The 20,072-nt window shown below is 43.5% G+C and overlaps 1 protein-coding gene across 1 annotated transcript in view; it reads right to left on the reverse strand.

The window, feature by feature from the left end:
• The window catches only part of XYLT1 (xylosyltransferase 1), a 486,604-nt gene that overhangs the window by 106,190 nt on the left and 360,342 nt on the right, over nt 1-20,072 (reverse strand). The window contains exon 5 of the mRNA XM_030211542.1: nt 10,275-10,355. Within this exon, the coding sequence (XP_030067402.1) occupies nt 10,275-10,355 (81 nt within the window). The remainder of the gene's footprint in view (nt 1-10,274; nt 10,356-20,072) is intronic.

A 20,072-nucleotide genomic window follows, 5' to 3' on the forward strand; every position in this document is an offset into this window, starting at 1 on the left:
TAGGCAGCTGCCTAGGGCAGCAGCACAGAGCAGCTGCAGTCAAAATGAATGATCCTAACAGCCACACAAACATCCTCCTAAAACAAACATAACAAAACAAAACAAAAATCAACACATACTTTTACCTGCGGGAAGGATGGGTAGTTTTTAAAGGATAGCACTCTGTAGTAGGCAATGCAAAACTCACAATACAGCTAACTTCACTGCTACTGTGGCTGCAATCCCCCCGTTGTCTCATGAAATTTCAACAGATGGAGAAAAAAAAGCCTCAAACTAAAGTAGCAGCTGTGTACCTCAGTTTAATAGTTGCCTTCAATTATATCATCAGCATAAAAAAAAAAACCATCAGTCAGTATAGACTAAAAAGGGATTAACAGCAATACACACCCCGGGGTTTAAATATAATCATGCACTAGGAAACGTATCTGCAAAAATCTTCCAATCAGTTGCATTTCCATCCAAACTTACCCCAGGCTCAATCACGGATGTAAATCCACAGCAGAATTTAATTTCATCCCAGCAGAAATAAACAAAATCCCGACAAGGAACCCTGTTTCGCCAGTCCCTCCGGCTGCTTCAGGGGATAATTGTCCAACAAGTGCACCTACAAACATGGCTCCCAAGCTGAAAAGGATGTTGCTAAAAAGAACTTCTGGTACTACTCCTAGAAATAGGGTGGGGGAGGGGGCAGGTTAGGAGCCTTGATTATAGATCTCCACCACAGAGGGCTACAGAGGAGCATTATGGACTGAATAAAGAGCCTTTCTGATGATACGATGGTTCACACAGTACTGTAACTACTAGTGAATCATACCTGAGATCTATAATTCCAGCTGAAAAATGGGCATTGCTCTTAATTAAGGAATGCAGCCATGCCTTCCGCATACAAAAGAGTCACCATGTTTTGAACTGGTAGCATGGCAGCTGACACCCACACGCTATGGAAAACCACCTGCAGTCAGCGTTATTTTGAAACTGATGAATGGTTATTTCCTCAGGTTCTTATTACAGTGCATCTGTTATCAGTGCACGCTCCTCACTGGGTAATAATACAGCTTTTTGTGCTAACTCTGTTGATCAGCTCAGACTATGAAAAGATAGGAAGCCAACTGTAAGAAGAAACACAAGGTTTTACAGCAACCTCGGCACTAAGGAAAAAAAAATCAGTAACTACTATTTGAAAGCTATGAGTGAGGTAACATACTGGGGCATTTTTGATACGGTGTTTATGTTTTGCTGAAAAAAGTCTAAAAATCAAGCGGTGAACATGGCTATTTTTGAATTAGGAAAATGTCTCTCTCTTTTTTGTTTGTTTCAAAAACGGTCATGTCCTAGACGTTTTATAGACATTTTGTGCTCTCAGTGTGTTTTTTGTGATCATTTTCGAAAAAAAAAAAAAAAAAAAAAAAAAACCATCTAAGGGAAAAGTGTACAAAAATGAGCCATTGGGATGTCTGGGGGGGGGGGGGGGGGGCAACATTCTTAGTAGACTGGCACCACAGACATCCCAGCAGAGGGGTACCCTAGGGGGCACTGCAGTGGACTTCACAGAAAAGGTCCCAGGTACACATCTCACTGTTACCCCCTTATATTGTATGGTGAACCCTCCAAAACCCACCAAAAACCTACTATATCCAACTGTGCACCACTACAATAGCCATTATGGCTGCAGGTGTTACCTATATGTGGGTACAGTAGGTTTTTGGTGGGTTTTGGAGGGCTCACACTTTCCACCACAAGTGTAACAGAGTGGGATATGGGCCTGGGTCCCCTTCTCTACAGTGTACGACACTGACCACTAGGCTAATCCAGGGATGTGCTTACTGCACTAATAGGACTGGCTATAATATCTGATGCAGTCATAGAGGCTGATATGTAATGGGAGTAAGGGAGGGTCATGTCTTAATCCCTTCAGTGGTCATCTGGTTATTTAGGGCACCTTTTTATGACTTATTTGTGATTGAGCCATTGTATATGTCAATAAACTCACTTAAAGCTCATTTGCTTAGCGCAAGTCCAACTGATAGTAACACTTCAAAGCTTGTATTCTGGGCTTGCGATACTAGAAACTAAAGAAGTCTTTTTACGAAGACCTCAGCTTAACAGAGTCATGGGACACTCTTTTGTTTTAGCCTCCACTCTCCAATCGTCACTGGTCTTCAAGTATATTTTGTATGTATTTTTATATTTTAGTTAGTCTCTCATTGAATTCAAGAACTCTATTGGGTGCAAACCTTCTGCAAAAAGTTATAGTCACACATATCAATTAGTGCCATAGCAACACAGCTTAGATAAATCACATCCCAGGGGGATACGTTGTCTGGGAAGTGACTTATCTAAGCTAACTGTTGCTATGGAACTAATCTGATATGTGACTATATTTTTTTGCAGAAGGTTTGCACTCAACAGAGTTTTTTTAATTCAATTAGATTCTAAAATATAGACCAGCGACGATTGGAGAGTGGAGGCTAAAACAAGAGTGCCCCATGACTCCGTTAAGCTGAGGTCTTCTTAAAAAAACTTCTTTAGTTTCTAGTATCACAAGTCCAAAACACAAGCTTTGAAGTGTTATTTGTGAAACAGGTCTAGACCAAAATGTTAACGTTTAGCCCTGGATGTTTTCGCATTGTTCCACTATGGCAGAAAAACGTCCAAGTTTTGGGAATGTCCAAACCCTGCCCTCAACACGCCTCCGACACATCATCTTATGACAGGGGCATAGCCAGACAACAGATTTTGGGTGGGCCTAGGCAAGAAGCGGGTGGGCACCAAGTGTTCTTCCCCCCACACACCACCACCAAGAAAATATCCCAGCTGGCGGGAAAATGCTTCTTTCTACCTTGGCAGTCTGCAGCAGGCATGCACTGAAAACTGAGCATGCGCAGGTGCCGGTATCGTGGAGAGTAGCATTTTCGTTACTGTCTTCAGCTGGTGGAGCTTGGGATCCCCATCAGCTACGCTAAACATGTGCTACTGTTGGGTGGGCCTGGGCCCTAAGTGGGTGGGCCCCGGCTCACCCAGGCCCACCTGTGGCTCCGCCACTGCCTTATGATTTGGATACAGTGCAGACGAACTGCATAGAAAAATATCTTAAAAACGTGTTTCAAAAATAGTGATTTGGAAGTTTTGGCAAACTATTCGTCCATCTGCCACTTTGTGCCGCTTTTTGGACATTTTTCTCTTTCCAAGAAGAGCCCTATGGTGTGTTAGTGTGTAGATGACAGAGATATGCATGTAAATGACAGCATTCTATAATTTTTATGCATGTAAGTTCCATCTATGTTTAAGCCTCATCTTACAATTGTGCACTATAGGGTCCTTTTACTAAGCTGCGTAAGCGTCTACATGCACTCAAGATGGAGTTACCGCCCGACTACCGATACGTGCGCCATTTGGCGCGCGAAGGTCATTACCACCTGGTTACCTCGTGAGTCCTTACTGCTAGGTCAATGACTGGCGGTAAGGTCTCAGACCCAAAATGGACGCGTGGCAATTTTCATTTTGCTGCACGTCCATTTTCGGAGAAAAAATTTTTAAAGGCCTTTTTCACGAGTGCGCTAAAAAAATGGATCGTCGCGCGCCCAAAACCTGCACCTTACACTGCCGCACGCTATTTTTCAGCGCACCTTTGTAAAAGGACCCCTATGTTATGTAAGTTAAATGGGTGTTTGTAGAATAGTGCTTAGATGGAATGCTGGCGTTTACACATATAACCCTAATTCTATAAAAGTCGGCCAAAATTGCGCAAGCAAATTTGGGTGCATGCTCAATTTGCATGTACATTTTAACTGACTAACTAGCAATTATCAGTGCTAACTGAAATAAATTAACAAGTGTGTGCCTAAATTTTACATGCATCCCAGAAAAGGGAGGATCATGGGCGTTTTGTGGTGGAGTGTGGATTTGAGTTACACGCACAATTATAGAATAAGAGGGTTCCACCCAAAAATGTTGGTGGGGGCATTTGCACCACCTTTTAACTGATGCAAACTGACGGGCCTAAATTTATCCATGATCCCTAGGCGCTATTCTATAAACCGTTTAACTTTAGGTGCAGCTTACAGAATAGTGCTTAAGCATTTTTTTTCTGCAATAATTTTTTAGGCACGAATTATAGAATTCACCCCATAGTATCATTCAGATTTTGATGACCACATCATATTTCTGTTATATCATTGTTTTACAGTGCAGTTAGAAACACAGAAACATGACAGTAGATAAAGGCCAAATGGCCTATCAGTCTGGCCATCCTCCATAACCATTAACTCCTCCTTTTCCTAAGAGATCTCATGTGCCTGTCCCACGCTTTCTTAAATTTTGATACAGTCCTCGTCTCCACGACTTCCACGGGGAGGCCATTCTACGCATCCACCACCCTTTCCGTGAAAGAGTATTTCCTTAGATTCCTCTTAAGTCTAGTTCCTATTAACTTCATCGTATGCCCCCTCATTCCAGAGCTTTCCTTCATTTGAAAAAAGGCTTGCCTCCTGTATATTGACACCACTGAGGTATTTAAACGTCTCTATCATATCCTCTCTCTCTCGCCTCTCTTCCAGCATATACATGTTGAGGTTCCTAAACCTCTCCCTACATGTTTTACGACAGAGACCGCTTACTAATTTTGTAGCTGCCCTGTGGACCGACTCCATCCTGTTTATATCTTTCCATAGGTGCAGTCTCCTGAATGGTGTATATTTTTCATACTGTACCAAGTTACGCTTGTTACTAGGATTCAATTGGCCATCTCCAAGGTTATCTCATTAATTGTATTGATGCATATATTTGGTCATTTTATTATTGTTTATAATGTTAACAAAACAGTTTTATGTCAAACTGTACCTTATTTACACCACTGTGAGTGAATCTCTTTATAAGGATAGTTAATAAATCACAATTGTCACGAAACGCCTAGCCACCCACCTGGGGTTACTCCGCAGCCACTTAGAGGGTCTATCCCCAGCACAGCTCAGGTCCACCTACACATGCTGCTTGTACTCTACACCAGCACCCTCCTCCCACCGACTGGGTCACAACCGCCTCTGGGCAAGTCTCCCACTCTCAAATTATCCCTAGTGATTTCTGGGTTACTAGAGGCCACACTCCCAGTGGTCCCACAGTTCCCAGAAAGCACTCACAGACCCAACACACAAACCACCAGGATTCTTTTATCAGTCCAGACAGGCAGAGTCAAAAAACAAAATTGTTTATTGTCTTAAAACTGAACAATGAACAAAAACAAAAGAAAAAAAAAGTACAATCAGCAAACAATAACAAGTAACTGAAGTATGGATCACTTCTAACACTAACTAAACATTTGCTTACTTCCTAGAAAGTACCTGGGGAGATCAGGGCACACAGTTGTTCACAGAGCTTCAGCAAGATCATCTCTCTATCTCTTCTCCTGGGCTAAAACTGAAGCAACAACCAGCAGCAACTGCTATGTGTTATTCTGCAAATGCTTACAGATCACATATTTGCAGGGGGGGGGGGGTGTAGACAGGGGAAAGATATAGGTGGGACATAGTTGGGGCATCTATTTTCTTGCTTAACCTACAGTTATTGTAAGCTACGTGTGTTCCTATCGCATTTAGGTGCTCACAGTTATGCCAAATCTATGCCTGATGCATAAGTGCGAAAACACCTAGAATTAGGTACATCAATACTGGGTTATGCTAGTGTTTTACAATGGAATCTAGGTACCTAGATTCCTTAATATAAATAGGATTCTACCGTCTGCCTTCGGGGCACTTAAATGGATGTGCCCAGTTAGAGAATTGCCCTTGTAGTGATCGGCTCTATTGGCTGCTTCCAAGAGATCTGTAAACCCTATTAGTCAATTACCTATGTCTCCATGACCTGCTCAGGTCTTAATTGGTCCACATCCCACTGCTTGACTCCATACATTTACGCTGTCCACACTATTTCTGGAGCTTTAAATAGTGCTCTCATTTTCTCATTTGACAAGTCCACACTTGGGAAAGCTTCAGATTTATACACTGTATAACATCTGAACAGCCTACACTTCTACAGTTTACTAATACTTCCATTTTTGTGCTTTTCACACAAAGAAGTCACGTTTACAGGCTTTCTTTTTTTTTTTTTATGTACAGCTGCCAAAATATTTTGGGTGTTTCAAGGAGGTCACTAGCAGGTTCTAGCTGTTGAATCCTATCAGGGGAGAATAATATAAGACAGTAGGAAGAGATGATCACGGCCCACTAAGTGCACTCTACCACAACATTAGCTGCTGTAACACCATTTCATGCCATGCATTTACGTCTCTTAGGAAATAATGTTCTCCTGCTGTGTTAAAAGATCATTTCACTCCTGCACTCCTTTCCCCATCCCAGGGCTGTGGTTTTGAGTAACTTTGGCAGAAGTAAGAGAAAGCATTGCTTTGCAAAGCCAAAGGCTTTTAAAACACTTGCGTCCTTATTTAGGATTAAAAAAAATATACAGATTGTCTAACTCTCACATATGAAGGGCAATTTTATGACCTGACACCTCAGTCCAGGCGCCCCAATGCTATGCAATTGGAATCAATTCTATAACATCAGTTCTACAGCCCGGCGGTACTTTCTGTATAGCGAGCGGTAAGACTGTGTTGGGCTTACCGCTACTTAGTAAAAGGAACTCTTAGGCATGAGGTTTTATACCAGGGTTCCATTGGTGTAAATTCTTGCATATAAAGTTAATCACGAATCCTGATGCTAAGCACTATTCTATAAACAGCACCTAACTTTAACTGCTACTTGTAGAACAGCACTTAACGTTATTTTTTTTCGGTGACAATTTTCAGCAATATCTATAGAATTTGGTCCTAAATGTCTATCTACTTTTTCACACTTGATCAGAAAGGGTTGATGAGTGCCTTGTATCAGGTTTACAATACAGTTCATAAGATACTATTCGTAGTAATTCCTAACTCAAAACGAAGGCATAGAACAGCTTCGCAATGGAGATATAGTGGAATTAGAAAAGGTATAGAGAAGGGCGACGAAAATGATAAAGGGGATGGGACGAGGTCCCTATGAGGAAAGGCTGAAGCGTCTAGGGCTCTTCAGCTTGGCGAAAAGACGGCTGAGGCCTTCCACCACCGTCTCCAAGGAGCTGTCAGCCCCTCACAATACCTTTCCCGGTTTGGGCCAGAGGAGAGGAACAGATGGAGATTGGGGCTCTGGCCCAAACCGGGAAAGGTATTGTGAGGGGCTGACAGCTCCTTGGAGACGGTGGTGGAAGGCCGGAGGAGAGAGGCTGAGGCACTGGGGAAGGTCCCTGCTAAAGAGGGGACAGGTGCTGACCTCAGGGAAGAGACAGGAACTGAGTACAATTCAAACCCCAGAATGAACAAGGGAATATAAGCTGTTTGTTAATCATCTTTATCTACTAGCTAACTAGCTGACCTAGAAGAGCTTTTTGACCCCTGATGCAGGCGTTTGTACGCCGAAACACGGCCCGTGTCGGGTATTCATCATTAATAACGGATTGCATTTTTCTCATTCCTGAAGGCCCAGTGTTTACTTTTTCTGTTTGTTTGGCCACTGTTGGAAACAGGATGCTGGGCTTGATGGACCTTTGGTCTGTCCCAGTGTGGCAATACTTATGTACTTATGTGGTGGAGACAAGGACAATATCTGAATTCAAGGATGCTTGAGACAGCTAGAAAGGATAACAGAGAGAGAGAGAGAGAGAGAGAGAGAGAGAGAGAAAGGGATGGTAAAGCTGAGCAGGTGTGGATGGACAGACTAGATGGGCCCTATGGTCTTCATTTGCTGTCACGTTTTATGTTTCTAATTATAAAAATATGACCACAAAATCTAAACACTGGAAAATAGTGAGCATGAAAAATGAACTGCTGGGCTACCTTAATTATTGCATCTTCTGTTCTGTTTTATTCAAATCTTTTGCTGAGCACCGAAAACTGATAAGATCAGCTGATACGATTCTTTTTGTACCATGCAGAATGTCACAGAGCCACCTTAATGGCTCAGGTTGAATTGGGCTGGACTCATATTCCTTATTTACAATCTGAGTGAGTCCTAATCAGTCTACTTCTATATTGTATCATGGTCACTTTTCACGTGGGAGGCCTGACTAAGAGATGGGAGGAGTATTCAACTATACTTAAATTATGTAATAAAAAAAAACTGGAACAATCAACAGCCTGTAACTCTCACCTTTGTCTCTTCTTTAATTTCCCTTACTAATCCCCCTGTTTACTACACCACACAGTAATGCAGATACAGCCCTGCATTAGTGCACCTCCAGTCGATAGCATGGCTTAGTAAACTGGGGGGGGGGGGGAATTTCTTCTGAGAACAGAGAAGTATTTTATCCCACTTAGTCACCTCTCCCCTCTCCAGTCGGTTCAAAACTCTGCTGCCCGTCTCGTCTTCCGCCAGGGTCGCTTTACTCATACTACCCCTCTCCTCAAGTCGCTTCGCTGGCTCCCTATCCGTTTTCGCATCCTGTTCAAACTTCTTCTACTAACCTATAAATGTACTCACTCTGCTGCTCCCCAGTATCTCTCCACACTCGTCCTTCCCTACACCCCTTCCCATGCACTCCGCTCCATGGATAAATCCTTCTGTTCCCTTCTCCACTACTGCCAACTCCAGACTTCGCGCCTTCTGTCTCGCTGCACCCTACGCCTGGAATAAACTTCCTGAGCCCCTACGTCTTGCCCCATCCTTGGCCACCTTTAAATCTAGACTGAAAGCCCACTTCTTTAACATTGCTTTTGACTCGTAACCACTCGCCTCCACCTACCCTCTTCTCTTCCTTCCCGTACACATTAATTGATTTGATTTGCTTACTTTATTTTTTGTCTATTAGATTGTAAGCTCTTTGAGCAGGGACTGTCTTTCTTCTATGTTTGTGCAGCGCTGCGTACGCCTTGTAGCGCTATAGAAATGCTAAATAGTAGTAGTAGTAGTAGTAGTAGTAGTAGTTATCACCACTATGTTATATTATACTGCAACCTGCTAATGTTTTTCTTTCCAATTACTAAATTTATTTACCGCCTTATAGAAGGAATTCACTCAAGGTGGTGTGCAGTAAGAATGGATCAAACATGTGCAATAGGCAATTACAGCAGCAAAAATATTCAAAAACAATACAAAATTGCGTTCCTTTCTTGTTTTCTCTTTTATTAGCCCATACACCACTTTGTTCTGCAGTGGGAGCTGGAGCGGTCTAGCAAGTTTGAATAAACCATAAGGAGCTCCATCATAGTACTCTGCAAGGTTGATCAGCTTCACCTTACAGAACTTAATTTATAATACAGTAATACCTCGGTTTTCGTTGACTTCGGTTATCGTCGGTTTCGGTTTTCGTTGATTTTTTTCAGCGAAAAATTTGTCTCGGATTTCGACGGTTGCCTCGGATTTCATTGGCGTGCCCACATGACCTCGCTGCTAATTTTGCGAAAACAAAGGGTGACCCACGCGTTCTCCTGCTCATTGTGGCGTTGTTTCTCATTGTGTGAGCATCACCCCGCGCGTGTAACGCAACGCACGTAAGATAAAATCACATGTCCTCAAATCTCATTGTCCCTGTTAAGTGTTTCCCTTGCTAATAAGTTAACCCTTTCCCTTTAGCTCCATCATGGGACTATATTTATTCTATAAAATGTGTTTTTGGTATGTATTTTGGAGTGTCTAGAACAAATTAATTGGGTTTACATTGATTCATATGGAAATAATTGCCTCGGTTTTCGTCGGTTTCGGTTTTCGTTGATTGTTTTCGGACGGATTATCAACGAAAACCGAGGTATCACTGTACTATTTAAGACCAAAGCATCAACTTTTTTTGGCTCATTTAATAACGGTGCTGGAATATTATATAAGCCATGAAAAGTGCTATGTGCTCCCTGGCCGTAGCCTCTTGCTTAGGGAGCAGTAGATGCACAGAATCCGAGTAAAGAATGTGTTATTTTTGTAACCTCAAAAACCTAATTTTGTGAGGTCCACACCAGAAGCATCTCTGTAGCCATATAGCCTGCTGCAATAATCTGGCTTTCTTGGTATCACCAGCAAGGCAGTCACTGCACAAAAGAATACTCAAAGGAAGGGTTATTTTTGGTACTCCCTTTACTTTTTGGATTACATAGTAGTAAACTTGCAGACTGACTTGCGAATGGCACCCCTTCTCTCCATCTTGGTGCTCAGGGCAGTTGTCCTGCCTTGCCCACCCCCTGCAACAGCCCTGGCCACTAGAAATGCCTTTCATGTACGATTTTTCTAAACCTACGTGAGATCTTACAGTACTCTTACCTTGCATTGTCTCTCCCATGGGACTTCAAGAAGTTCATATTTCGGTACCTAGACAGGAATGCTACCAGCTGGTCGTTTGTCCTACAGAGAGAGCAGAAAAGGCACACAGTGAAGATCAGACACAGTTTGACAGTCTGGTTTTACAGTGGCAAAAGCTCATTTTTTTTTACAGCATAGATATGCTATTTTATCACAGTGTTTCCTTTAACTAAATTTTATACAAAACAAACAGCTGGGTGCCACAACTGAAGATATTAAAAAAACGAAACAAATGAATAAGCTAGACAAAGCCGCTCCAGTCTAATGCATCAGCTGCAGAATAGGACAGACTTTTATTTCAAATTCTCTTATGTGGAAAGAGAGATCGTATAAAAAAGGTGACATGGGAGCAGTAATTATTGGCTTATGTAGACCAGTCAACTCTTTCCTTCATCTTTATGCTGCATTTGCATGTAATCCCAGTGTCTCACAGATTCTTTGAAATGCCTTATCACAGAACACGTAAGTGCTACACACTGTAGGCTAAAACCCCGCAGGACTAATAAAACATCTCTTGACTGGGCTAGCTCATTTTATTTCTAACACCTAAAAGGTTGGAAGAGCAATACTGCACCAGGGGAAGCACCAGCAGCATCCCTTTTACTTATTACAACAGTCAATTTTATGATAACAGTCAATTTAACACTTCCTGTATCGTAACTGAATTTTAGTCTAATTTCAAAAGGTTTCCTGCAAGCAAATATTATTTGCACCAGATTACAAGCACAACCTGGCCGACCTCCTGGCAGTGATGAATGCCACAAGGAAAATAAAGTGAATTGCAAAATAGCCTCCACTATTTGGGGGAGGGAGGAACTGGAGTCCAAGTGCATGACAGAGATGACAGTCGGAGCTTCAGGAAGAGGGTAATATATTACCAGGCATCTGTTGCTGGTTTACTAGTAGAAACATAATAACAGGGGTCAGTCTTGGAAGACACTTCCAGTTCACTCTCCTGTCTATAGAATTGATAGTGCTGCTTTAGCTTGTCAAGAAGTAAGGATGATAATGTAGGAAGCTCATAAAGGATGGCTTGACAGCTTCCATCATGTCTTGGTGAATAATTAGATCACTTAAGATCGCATTGTAATATCGACTGTAGGATTGTATGATGTGCTGGAATGTGTATGTGTGTGTGAGAGAGGGAAATCTAGGTTTGGATCCCTAGACCATTGAGGCCAAAGTGATGGAGGTGGGGGGAGGAAAATTGGCTGTCTCTACCGAGGCAGCTGTTGCAAGTCAAAGAGTGGCTCTGAGGGACAGTAAGAATTCCTAAATCTACTTGGGCATGCCATCGACGACGATGGCAGTCATATTAGAGGTTGTAAAAGTGGGTAACAGACAACAAAAAAAATCACATTCTACACCAAACAGAAATAGAATAAAATAAAACATAGAAAATAAAATAAGATGATACCTTTTTATTGGACTAACTTAATACATCTTTTGGTTAGCTTTCAAAGGTAGCCCTTCTTCGTCAGATCAGAAATAAGCAAATTTGATAAGTAACAGCATATATAAGTGAAACATCAAAGTGTTTCAGTGACAGTCTGAAAGGATGTGGGAGGGGTGGGCTAGGTGAGAAACAGAGAGGGCTGAGAGGATGAGGGAAAGGGAGATATGCATGGTGATCAGAGGGTGACAGAGCAGTGGAATTTCATGGCTTATAATGGGCTAGAAAACCCAGATCTTTGTTAAGTCCTGTCTGGTGGGTGTGAAAATATTTAATCATTTTGAATTCAAAAGTCTTACGTTCCTGTATTGTTTTAAAGTTTCCTTTCAGTATTCTCACCATAAAATCATTGGTACAGTGTTCTGGTTTTGTAAAGTGCTGCCCCACAGAGGTAATATCCTGGTGGACAATGACATTTTTCATATGATGTCTATGTAAATTAAATCTCTTCTTCAGCATCTGGCTTGTTTCTCCAATATAGTCCAATAAAAAAGGTATCACCTTATTTTCATTTCTATGTTTACTTCTTTCCAGTATACATAACTCTTCTTTAAGGGACACTTTTGCTACAGGGTGCTAAGCCCTTAGGGGCCCTTTTGCTAAGCTGCGGTAAAGGGGTCTGGGCTAGTGGCAGCAGCCATTTTTGTCATGCACCGGGGCCCCTTTTACCGTAGTGGGTAAAAAGGCCAAAAAAAAGAAATGGTCATGCAGTAAGTTCGCACTTGCCGCACGACCATTTTTTTTGGGGGGGGGGGGGAGCACTAGGATCTCCTGCGCTAACCCAGCGGTAACTGGGTAGCGCACGATGCTGCCCGATTACCTCCGGGTAACCCCCTGCAGAGATATTTTTTAAATATTTCCACTAGCGCCAGAAATGGTGCTCGCTGGAGGTGGAACTACCGCTGGAACCCACGTTGGGCCGATGGCAGTTCCGGGTTGCCGTGCGGCTCTCATGTGAGAGCAGGTTACTGCAAAACGCATTAAAGCATCTTGTGGTATTTCACCTGTTAGTATATGGTAACGCGCATGTTACTTATTTTTTTAAAATATTTTTTGACGGGGACGTGTCATGGGTTAAGTTAAGCTTAAGCAATATTTTTGAAAAATTAATTGATGATACATAGTTTTTAAGATACAAAGAGTAAAAACGCAAGAAAAAGATAAAAATTTGCGGGTTGATCTATGAAGATGCAAATGACACCATTTACAGCTTGGGGCAAAGTCCCGTATGGTGGAAACTGTTGAAATATCTGAAGATCCCCGGATATCAAAAAATCTATGTTTATTTGTCCATTGATGATAATAAGATATTGAGAAGTTGGTTTGAACATATTATGTGTTTGGGAGATTGATAATAGTTATATGGGTGGAGACGGGGCATTCCTGTGTTATCCAGCAATATATGGGCACAGAAAAGCGTTCTAACAGACGCAAGGTGCTGCAATTGGGCAGAAACGGTGGATCCACATGAAAACACACTTCCATGCCCGTTTATAGAACAGCATGAAAAAATAAAGAGGAAAAACACCCTCCCAATCGAATAATAGCAAAACCATTTAGGAGTAATGTAAAGAGTAGCAAACCCCTAAAGTGATGTTAAAAAAATCTAATTATGGGATACAAAGGCATCGCTAGCACTGAGCGTGTTTTGCACATTTAAACATAAAAAGTCGCGTCTTTTCGTTGAACAGTATTTTCATGTTTCTTACTGTGGTTTCGTTTAAATACTTTTGATATTTAGATAATTTCTTCAAAAAAAATTGAATAAAAAATGGACACTGTGGCAAGTGACTGATGAAAAAAGTTATAAAGCTTTGATCTGGAATAGCATAGCACTATAAAATCTCATAGCTTTCTTATGAACATCTGATGCCTTTCCAGCTTATTTTCGAAGGAGATCGCCGGCCATCTTCTGACACAAGTTGGGAGATGGCCGGCGATCTCCTAAAGCCAGCCAAATCGGTATAATCTGCTTTCCGTCACGGAGCCGGCCAAACTTCAAGGGGGCGTTTCAGTTGGGTAGCGAAGGCGGGATGGGGGCGTGCTTTCAGATGGCCGGCTTCGCCCGATAATGGAAAAAAGAAGGGCGTCCCTGGCGAGAATTTGGTCCACTTTATTTGGTCCCTTCTTTTCATGTGCAAGTCCAAAAAAAGTGCCCGAACTGACTAGATGACCACCGGAGGGAATCGGGGATCACCTCCCCTGACTCCCCCAGTGGTCACTAACCCCCTTCCACCCTCAAAAAAGCAACTTTAAAAACTTTTTTTGCCAGCCTCTATGCCAGCCTCAAATGTCATACTCAGGTCCATCGCAGCAGTAAACAGGTCCCTGGAGCAGTTTTAGTGGGTGCAGTGGACTTCAGGCAGGCGGACCCAGGCCCATCCCCCCCACCTGTTACACTTGTGGTGAAAAAATGGAAGCCCTCCAACCCCCCCCCAAATCCCACTGTACCCACATGTAGGTGCCCCCCTTCACCCATAAGGGCTACGGTAATGGTGTAGAGTTGTGGGGAGTGGGATTTGGGGGGGCTCAGCACCCACGGTAAGGGAGCTATGCACCTGGGAGCTATTTTTATTTTTTAATTTTTAGAAGAGCCCCTTAGGGTGCCCGGTTGGTGTCCTGGCATGTCAGGGGGACCAGTGCACTACAAATGCTGGCTCCTCCCATGACCAAATGCCTTGGATTTGGCTGGGTTTGAGATGGCCGGCCTCGGTTTCCATTATCGGCGAAAACCGAGGCTGGCCATCTCAAACCTGGCCATCTCTGACATTTGGCCAGCCCAACCGTATTATCAAAATGAAAGATGGCCGGCCATCTCGTTCGAAAATACGGTCGGCCCGCCCCTTTGCGGCGCCGTCCTCGGAGATGGGTGTCCTTAGAGATGGGCGTCCATGGTCCAAAATGCCCCTCCACGTGTCCCATAATTAGATTCTAATTAACCCCCTCCCCCCCCCTGTTTACTAAGCTGCACTAGCGGTTGCTGTGCGCTAATGCCGAGACAACTCATTCAATTTCAATGGGCTGTGTCGGCAATGCCGCACAACTTAGAAAACAGGGGGTAAGTATTTAACGTCAATTTGGTGGTTTCCCACTTTTTACATTACTCCTATATGCTTTTGCATTTACAGAGCAGCACCTGTTTCTGCATGGATCTGCAAAGGGGCGTGGCCACAGGAGGGTCAGGGGTGGGTCAGGGGGGGCATTCCCTTAAAATGCACACAGTGTTATAGAATTCGGGGGATCCATTCCCAACTTGTGTGCTGGGATTTACACCTGGTTTCAGTTGGTGTAAACTCCTCGTGCCCAAAGTTGAGTGCGGACCCCAGTACTACGTGTTGTTCTATAAAGTTCGCAGATCCTGGAACGCCTGTTATAGAATACTGTTCAGCGCCAATTTCTTTTGGCACCGAATTTAGAGCACCATTTCCCCTAGTGTGTTAGGATTAGTGCACGCTGACTGGCTAACACAGGGTTAATGCAGCAGGAGGCAGTAAGGGGTCCTTTTCCAAAGACGCAGTAGCATTTTTAGTGTGCGCTAAAAATAAGTGTGCGCTAAAGGCTAGAGATGCCCATATATTCCTGTGGGCATCTCTAGCGTTTAGCACGCGCTGATCATTAGCGTGGCTAAAAACACTACTGCACCTTTGTAAAAGGCCCCCTCGGTGTTCTTGTGTTAACTGTAGTTGCCATGCACTAATGACATTAGCACATGACTTGCATTAAAATGAGTGCTGCATTGAATCTAGGCTTAGTATGCTGGGAAGTCCCGTGTTAAAACACATTCCACCTGATATTCAGTGTTATTTAACAGGTCAGGAACGGCTCCTGGCTGGTTAAATAGCTAATATTCAGCGCAAGATAGCCATCTATCTCGGCTGAATATTACCGCTTAGTGGCTAGCCTGGTCACCGGCTATGTCACATGACACAGCTGGTGTTAGTATTCATTGACTGACCAGTTAAGTTTAGTGGCCAGATAGACCCGCCAGGGGCAACCTGACCATTGATTAGATCACCTGAGGTAGGGGCCTCATGCGGCACTCTTTAGGAATGGCTCATCGGGGAGGGGGGGGGGGGGTGGCTTGATGGCGTTTTACCTCATCACAGTGATGTTCCAAACCTGGCAGTGATTCCCATTTGCACCCGCTTCTTCCCTTTACTGTGGCCGCCTGAAGTAACTTCCTGTTTCGCTCAGGCAGCCGCAGTAAAGGGAAGAGGTGGGTGCCAGCAGGGTAGCGTATAGGAATTGCTGCAGCTGCCAGCTTTGGAAGGTCGCTGTGACCAGGTATAACGCCCGGAGGTGGCGGCATCTTGGCCCAGGAGGGACGGCATGCAAGCTCCACCTCAGGTGGCATCTTGCCCTGGGCTGGCCCTGAGACCCACATAAATAGCAGGTTTATCTTTGGCAATTAGAACTTAGCCAGTCTGGTGATGAATATCGGCTTATCTGGTTATGTTCATAGTGGCCAAACCCCCCCCCCCCCCCCCGAAATTCAATGCTGGTTGCTGGATATGTCCTGACATTGAATTCCCGGGTTTGCTGCTGATCATGGGAGTTAGCCAGACTGCCTCCCACCGTCTATTGCCCCTTTAAGCCCAGATTTCACCAAACTTTAGTAAAAGATCTCCTAAGTAGTTTATGAAGGGACCCGTGTTAAATACTTTATGTAGGGTGGTGGACTTTGGTCTTGGGGAACTGAGGAACTGAGTTTGATTCTCACTTCAGGCATAGGCAGCTCCTTGTGACTCTGGGCAAGTCACTTAACCCTCCATTGTCCCAGGTACAAATAAGTACCTGTATACAATATGTAAGCCACATTGAGCCTGCCATGAGTGGGAAAGCGCAGGGTACAAATGTAACAAAAATGAAATAGATACTATTGGAGATTCTACATGGAATGTTGCTATTCCACTAGCAACATTCCATGTAGAAGCCTGCGCGGCCACATTGGTGATCTGCAAGGGCCGACTTCTACATGGAAGTGGAATAGCAACATTCCATGTAGAATCTCAAATAGTAGCAACAGTGGAGGAGTGGCCTAGTGGTTAGAGTGGTGGAATATGGTCCTGAGCAACTGAGTTTGATTCCCACTTCAGGCACAGGCAGCTCCTTGTGACTCTGGGCAAGTCACTTAACCCTCCATTGCCCCATGTAAGCCGCATTGAGCCTGCCATGAGTGGGAAAGCGCGGGGTAAAAATGTAACAAAAAAAAAAAAAAAGCACTCAGAGCATCTATCAATCAGCTTACATGGCAAGACTATTCAGAAGAGAATATTCAGTTGAACTGTACTGCCACCTAAGGTCAGACCCAGCAGTTCAATTTGGCAAACAGTTTTTTTCTATAGTAGAGTAAGCTGGGCAGACTTTTGCATTTGCTGCTCCAGTGCCTATCCATCATACTGGAATGAATGGGCGTACAGTGAATTTACTTAGCAATACTTCCACATGAAAAAGTTTCAAAGGCGGCACCTTAGGGTGAGCTTTGAGGCAGAAGTTTGCATACAGAGATGCTCTACAGAGTATATCAAAATTGAAAAGTACAGGGACCCTTCCTTGAAGCATGAGAAAGGCAAAACAAAAGTGGATTTCATGACTAAGAGCTTCCATCATTAGAACATCTATTTGACACACCAACAATCTGTTAGATTGGTGGAACATTTTTATCTGGTCCAAGGGATGCTTTTATAGGCCAAAGCAATTGTACTAACAATTGTCATTAAAACTATATTACATTTTCCTCCCTAGAAAATGCCCATGATTGTATAGTAACGGCTTTAATTGGAATAACGGCGTAGGAAAATGTACTTTGAAGTAGTGTTTTGATGATAGAGTACTCGGCTATAATGGTCCAGGGCCATTAAATAGTGCTTTACCCACTTTGGGGATAAGGTTTACTTTGTTTTTTTTTATGATAATTCTCCCAGTTGGCCTCTGATCCTTTGCTGTGCATTATCACATGAAAGCGCACACATTTCTGGCACCCAGACAGGGCTTGGAATGATAATAGACAGTCAGAAAAGAGGCAACTGATAGCAGAAAGAGTTTTACATTATAGAAAAATAACGTCAGGGGCATTTTGCAAACTGTCAGTAGCGGGATAGCGACAAGATACTTTATTTACTATGACCTGTGCTCCGATTTTCCAAGCGAAGTTCGCTTTGAGGTTTGCAATACTGGAAAAGTAGACATAAAGATCTGAAAATACAATCAACGCACATTCTTCTCCTCCCCTATCCTGCACATGCTGCAGAAATGCCACCTCACAATGCAGCTGAAATACGCACACGGAAGAACACCAGGAGCTTTAGCTCTACTAAGTGAGGGCAAATTTCAGACGGCCAACTGAGAGTTATCAATGTGCGTGTTAAGGAAATAATGCAGGCTTTGTGCCAAGTAATAGGGGTAAAATGGCAAAAATGTAGATTAATTGTTAACAAGTTATGCAAGTTAATAAAGCATGCAAAACAGTTAATTATAAATGCAAAATCTGATATTTCAAGCTGCATTATGCTTTCCTCCCTGGGTGGTGCAGAAAGTGGGAGAGCGACCAAGGATGCCAGAAACTGGAGGATGTTCGTTAATGAAGAATTTTATTAAAAGATTTGAAGACTCGACACAACGTCGTGTTTCGGCCGTCAGGCCTGCATCAGGAGTCTGCCGTGCAGAATGCTGCAGAACAATGATGATGGAGGTCCTTTGAAGATCTCACAGCAGTCTCTTGTGCAGAGTATTGCTGAATAACATTGAGGATGGTTCTTTAAAAGAAACGTAGGTAGTCTTTAAGAAGACTGTTGTGGAAAAATCCGTCAGAAGCACTGCACGCACTGCTGGTAATACGTTGTGTCGAGTCTTCAAATCTTTTAATAAAATTCTTCATTAACGAACATCCTCCAGTTTCTGGCATCCTTGGTCGCTCTCCCACTTTCTGCACTTTCCTGTTTTTACCGTGGGGTGTTTGAGTTCCCCGCTTGCCGGCGGATCTCCTCCCATATTCCTCCCTGGGTGCACATGGTCTGATGCTCCCAGAGAGCCTTTTGAAGGGGTGGTGCTGGGAAACTTGCTCCAAAACACCTCCCAATCAAAGACTCCAGCCCTGGATACAAGTCTCCCACCCCTGGATACAAGCCACTATCCAACTCTCCCAAAATGAATCACAATGAGCCATCCTGCCACTCCCCCCCCCCCCCCCATCTGTAGAGGTTTTCCCTGGTGGTTAATGGGAGGACAGGAGCAAACCTCAGAGGCTCCTGCCCTGTTGGTGGTACCCAAGCTCACAATAACACAACTCAACCCTTTTTTGACAGCCACGGTCTAGTCCTAAGCCTGCCTTCAAGAAGACAGATAACCTTTATTCGTGTAACTCATCGCATAAATAATAATAAAAACAAAGACTTATGCAGTCCGTGTCACTGCCCACTACATAAGTCTCTTTGAACTCAGACTCAGTGAATGAAAATAAATAAAAAGTTTTTTTATTAATTCAGGGGACTGGAATAGACTCCCTGAGCCAGTACGTCAGGCTCAGTCTCTGGCTGTCTTCAAGTTTAGGCTTAAAGCCCACCTCTTTGCTACTGCTTTCGACTCCTAACCATGACTCTCTTACTCAACACCCTCACTTGTCACCCCTACCACTGCAATTTCCCCACCCCTAGCTGTCTGTTCGTCTGTCCAATTTAGATTGTAAGCTCTGTTGAGCAGGGACTGTCTTTTCATGTTAATTTGTACAGCGCTGCGTAAGTCTAGTAGCGCTATAGAAATGTTTAATAGTAGTAGTAGTAGTAGTAGTACACGCATGTAGCGTGTGCCAAAATCAGACTCATTTCAGATTTGGCACAAACCCATAATGCCTGGATGATTTATTTATTTTCTCCTACGTGCGCTGGTTCCGGCAGTAATCGGCACTTGGCATGCACCAACCGGTCACCTCATGTGTAGCGCTTGAGCCTTTACCGCTAGATCAATGGGTGGCATTAAGGGCTCAGGCCGGTATTGGGTACGTGCTGGTATCATTTGTACCACAGGCCCTTTCCCCATTCCATTAAAAAAAAAAACATTTTTTGTAGATGCGGTAGAAACTGGCCCGGTGTGCGCCCAATACACATGCCTTCACTACCGCAGGTCACTTTTTACCGTGGCTTAGTAAAAGGACCCCTTAATAACCCAACTTTTGTTAGTCGTGGACTATAAAACAGAATATATAATATACAACATCATAATATAAAATCAAAGAATAAAAAGCCATGGTAAGGGGCCAGATAGCTAAAAAAAATTGCATCACAATACCTCCATATGTGAGGATGCACGTA

Source organism: Microcaecilia unicolor, chromosome 8 (assembly GCF_901765095.1).
Source record: "Microcaecilia unicolor chromosome 8, aMicUni1.1, whole genome shotgun sequence".
Taxonomy (NCBI): domain Eukaryota; kingdom Metazoa; phylum Chordata; class Amphibia; order Gymnophiona; family Siphonopidae; genus Microcaecilia; species Microcaecilia unicolor.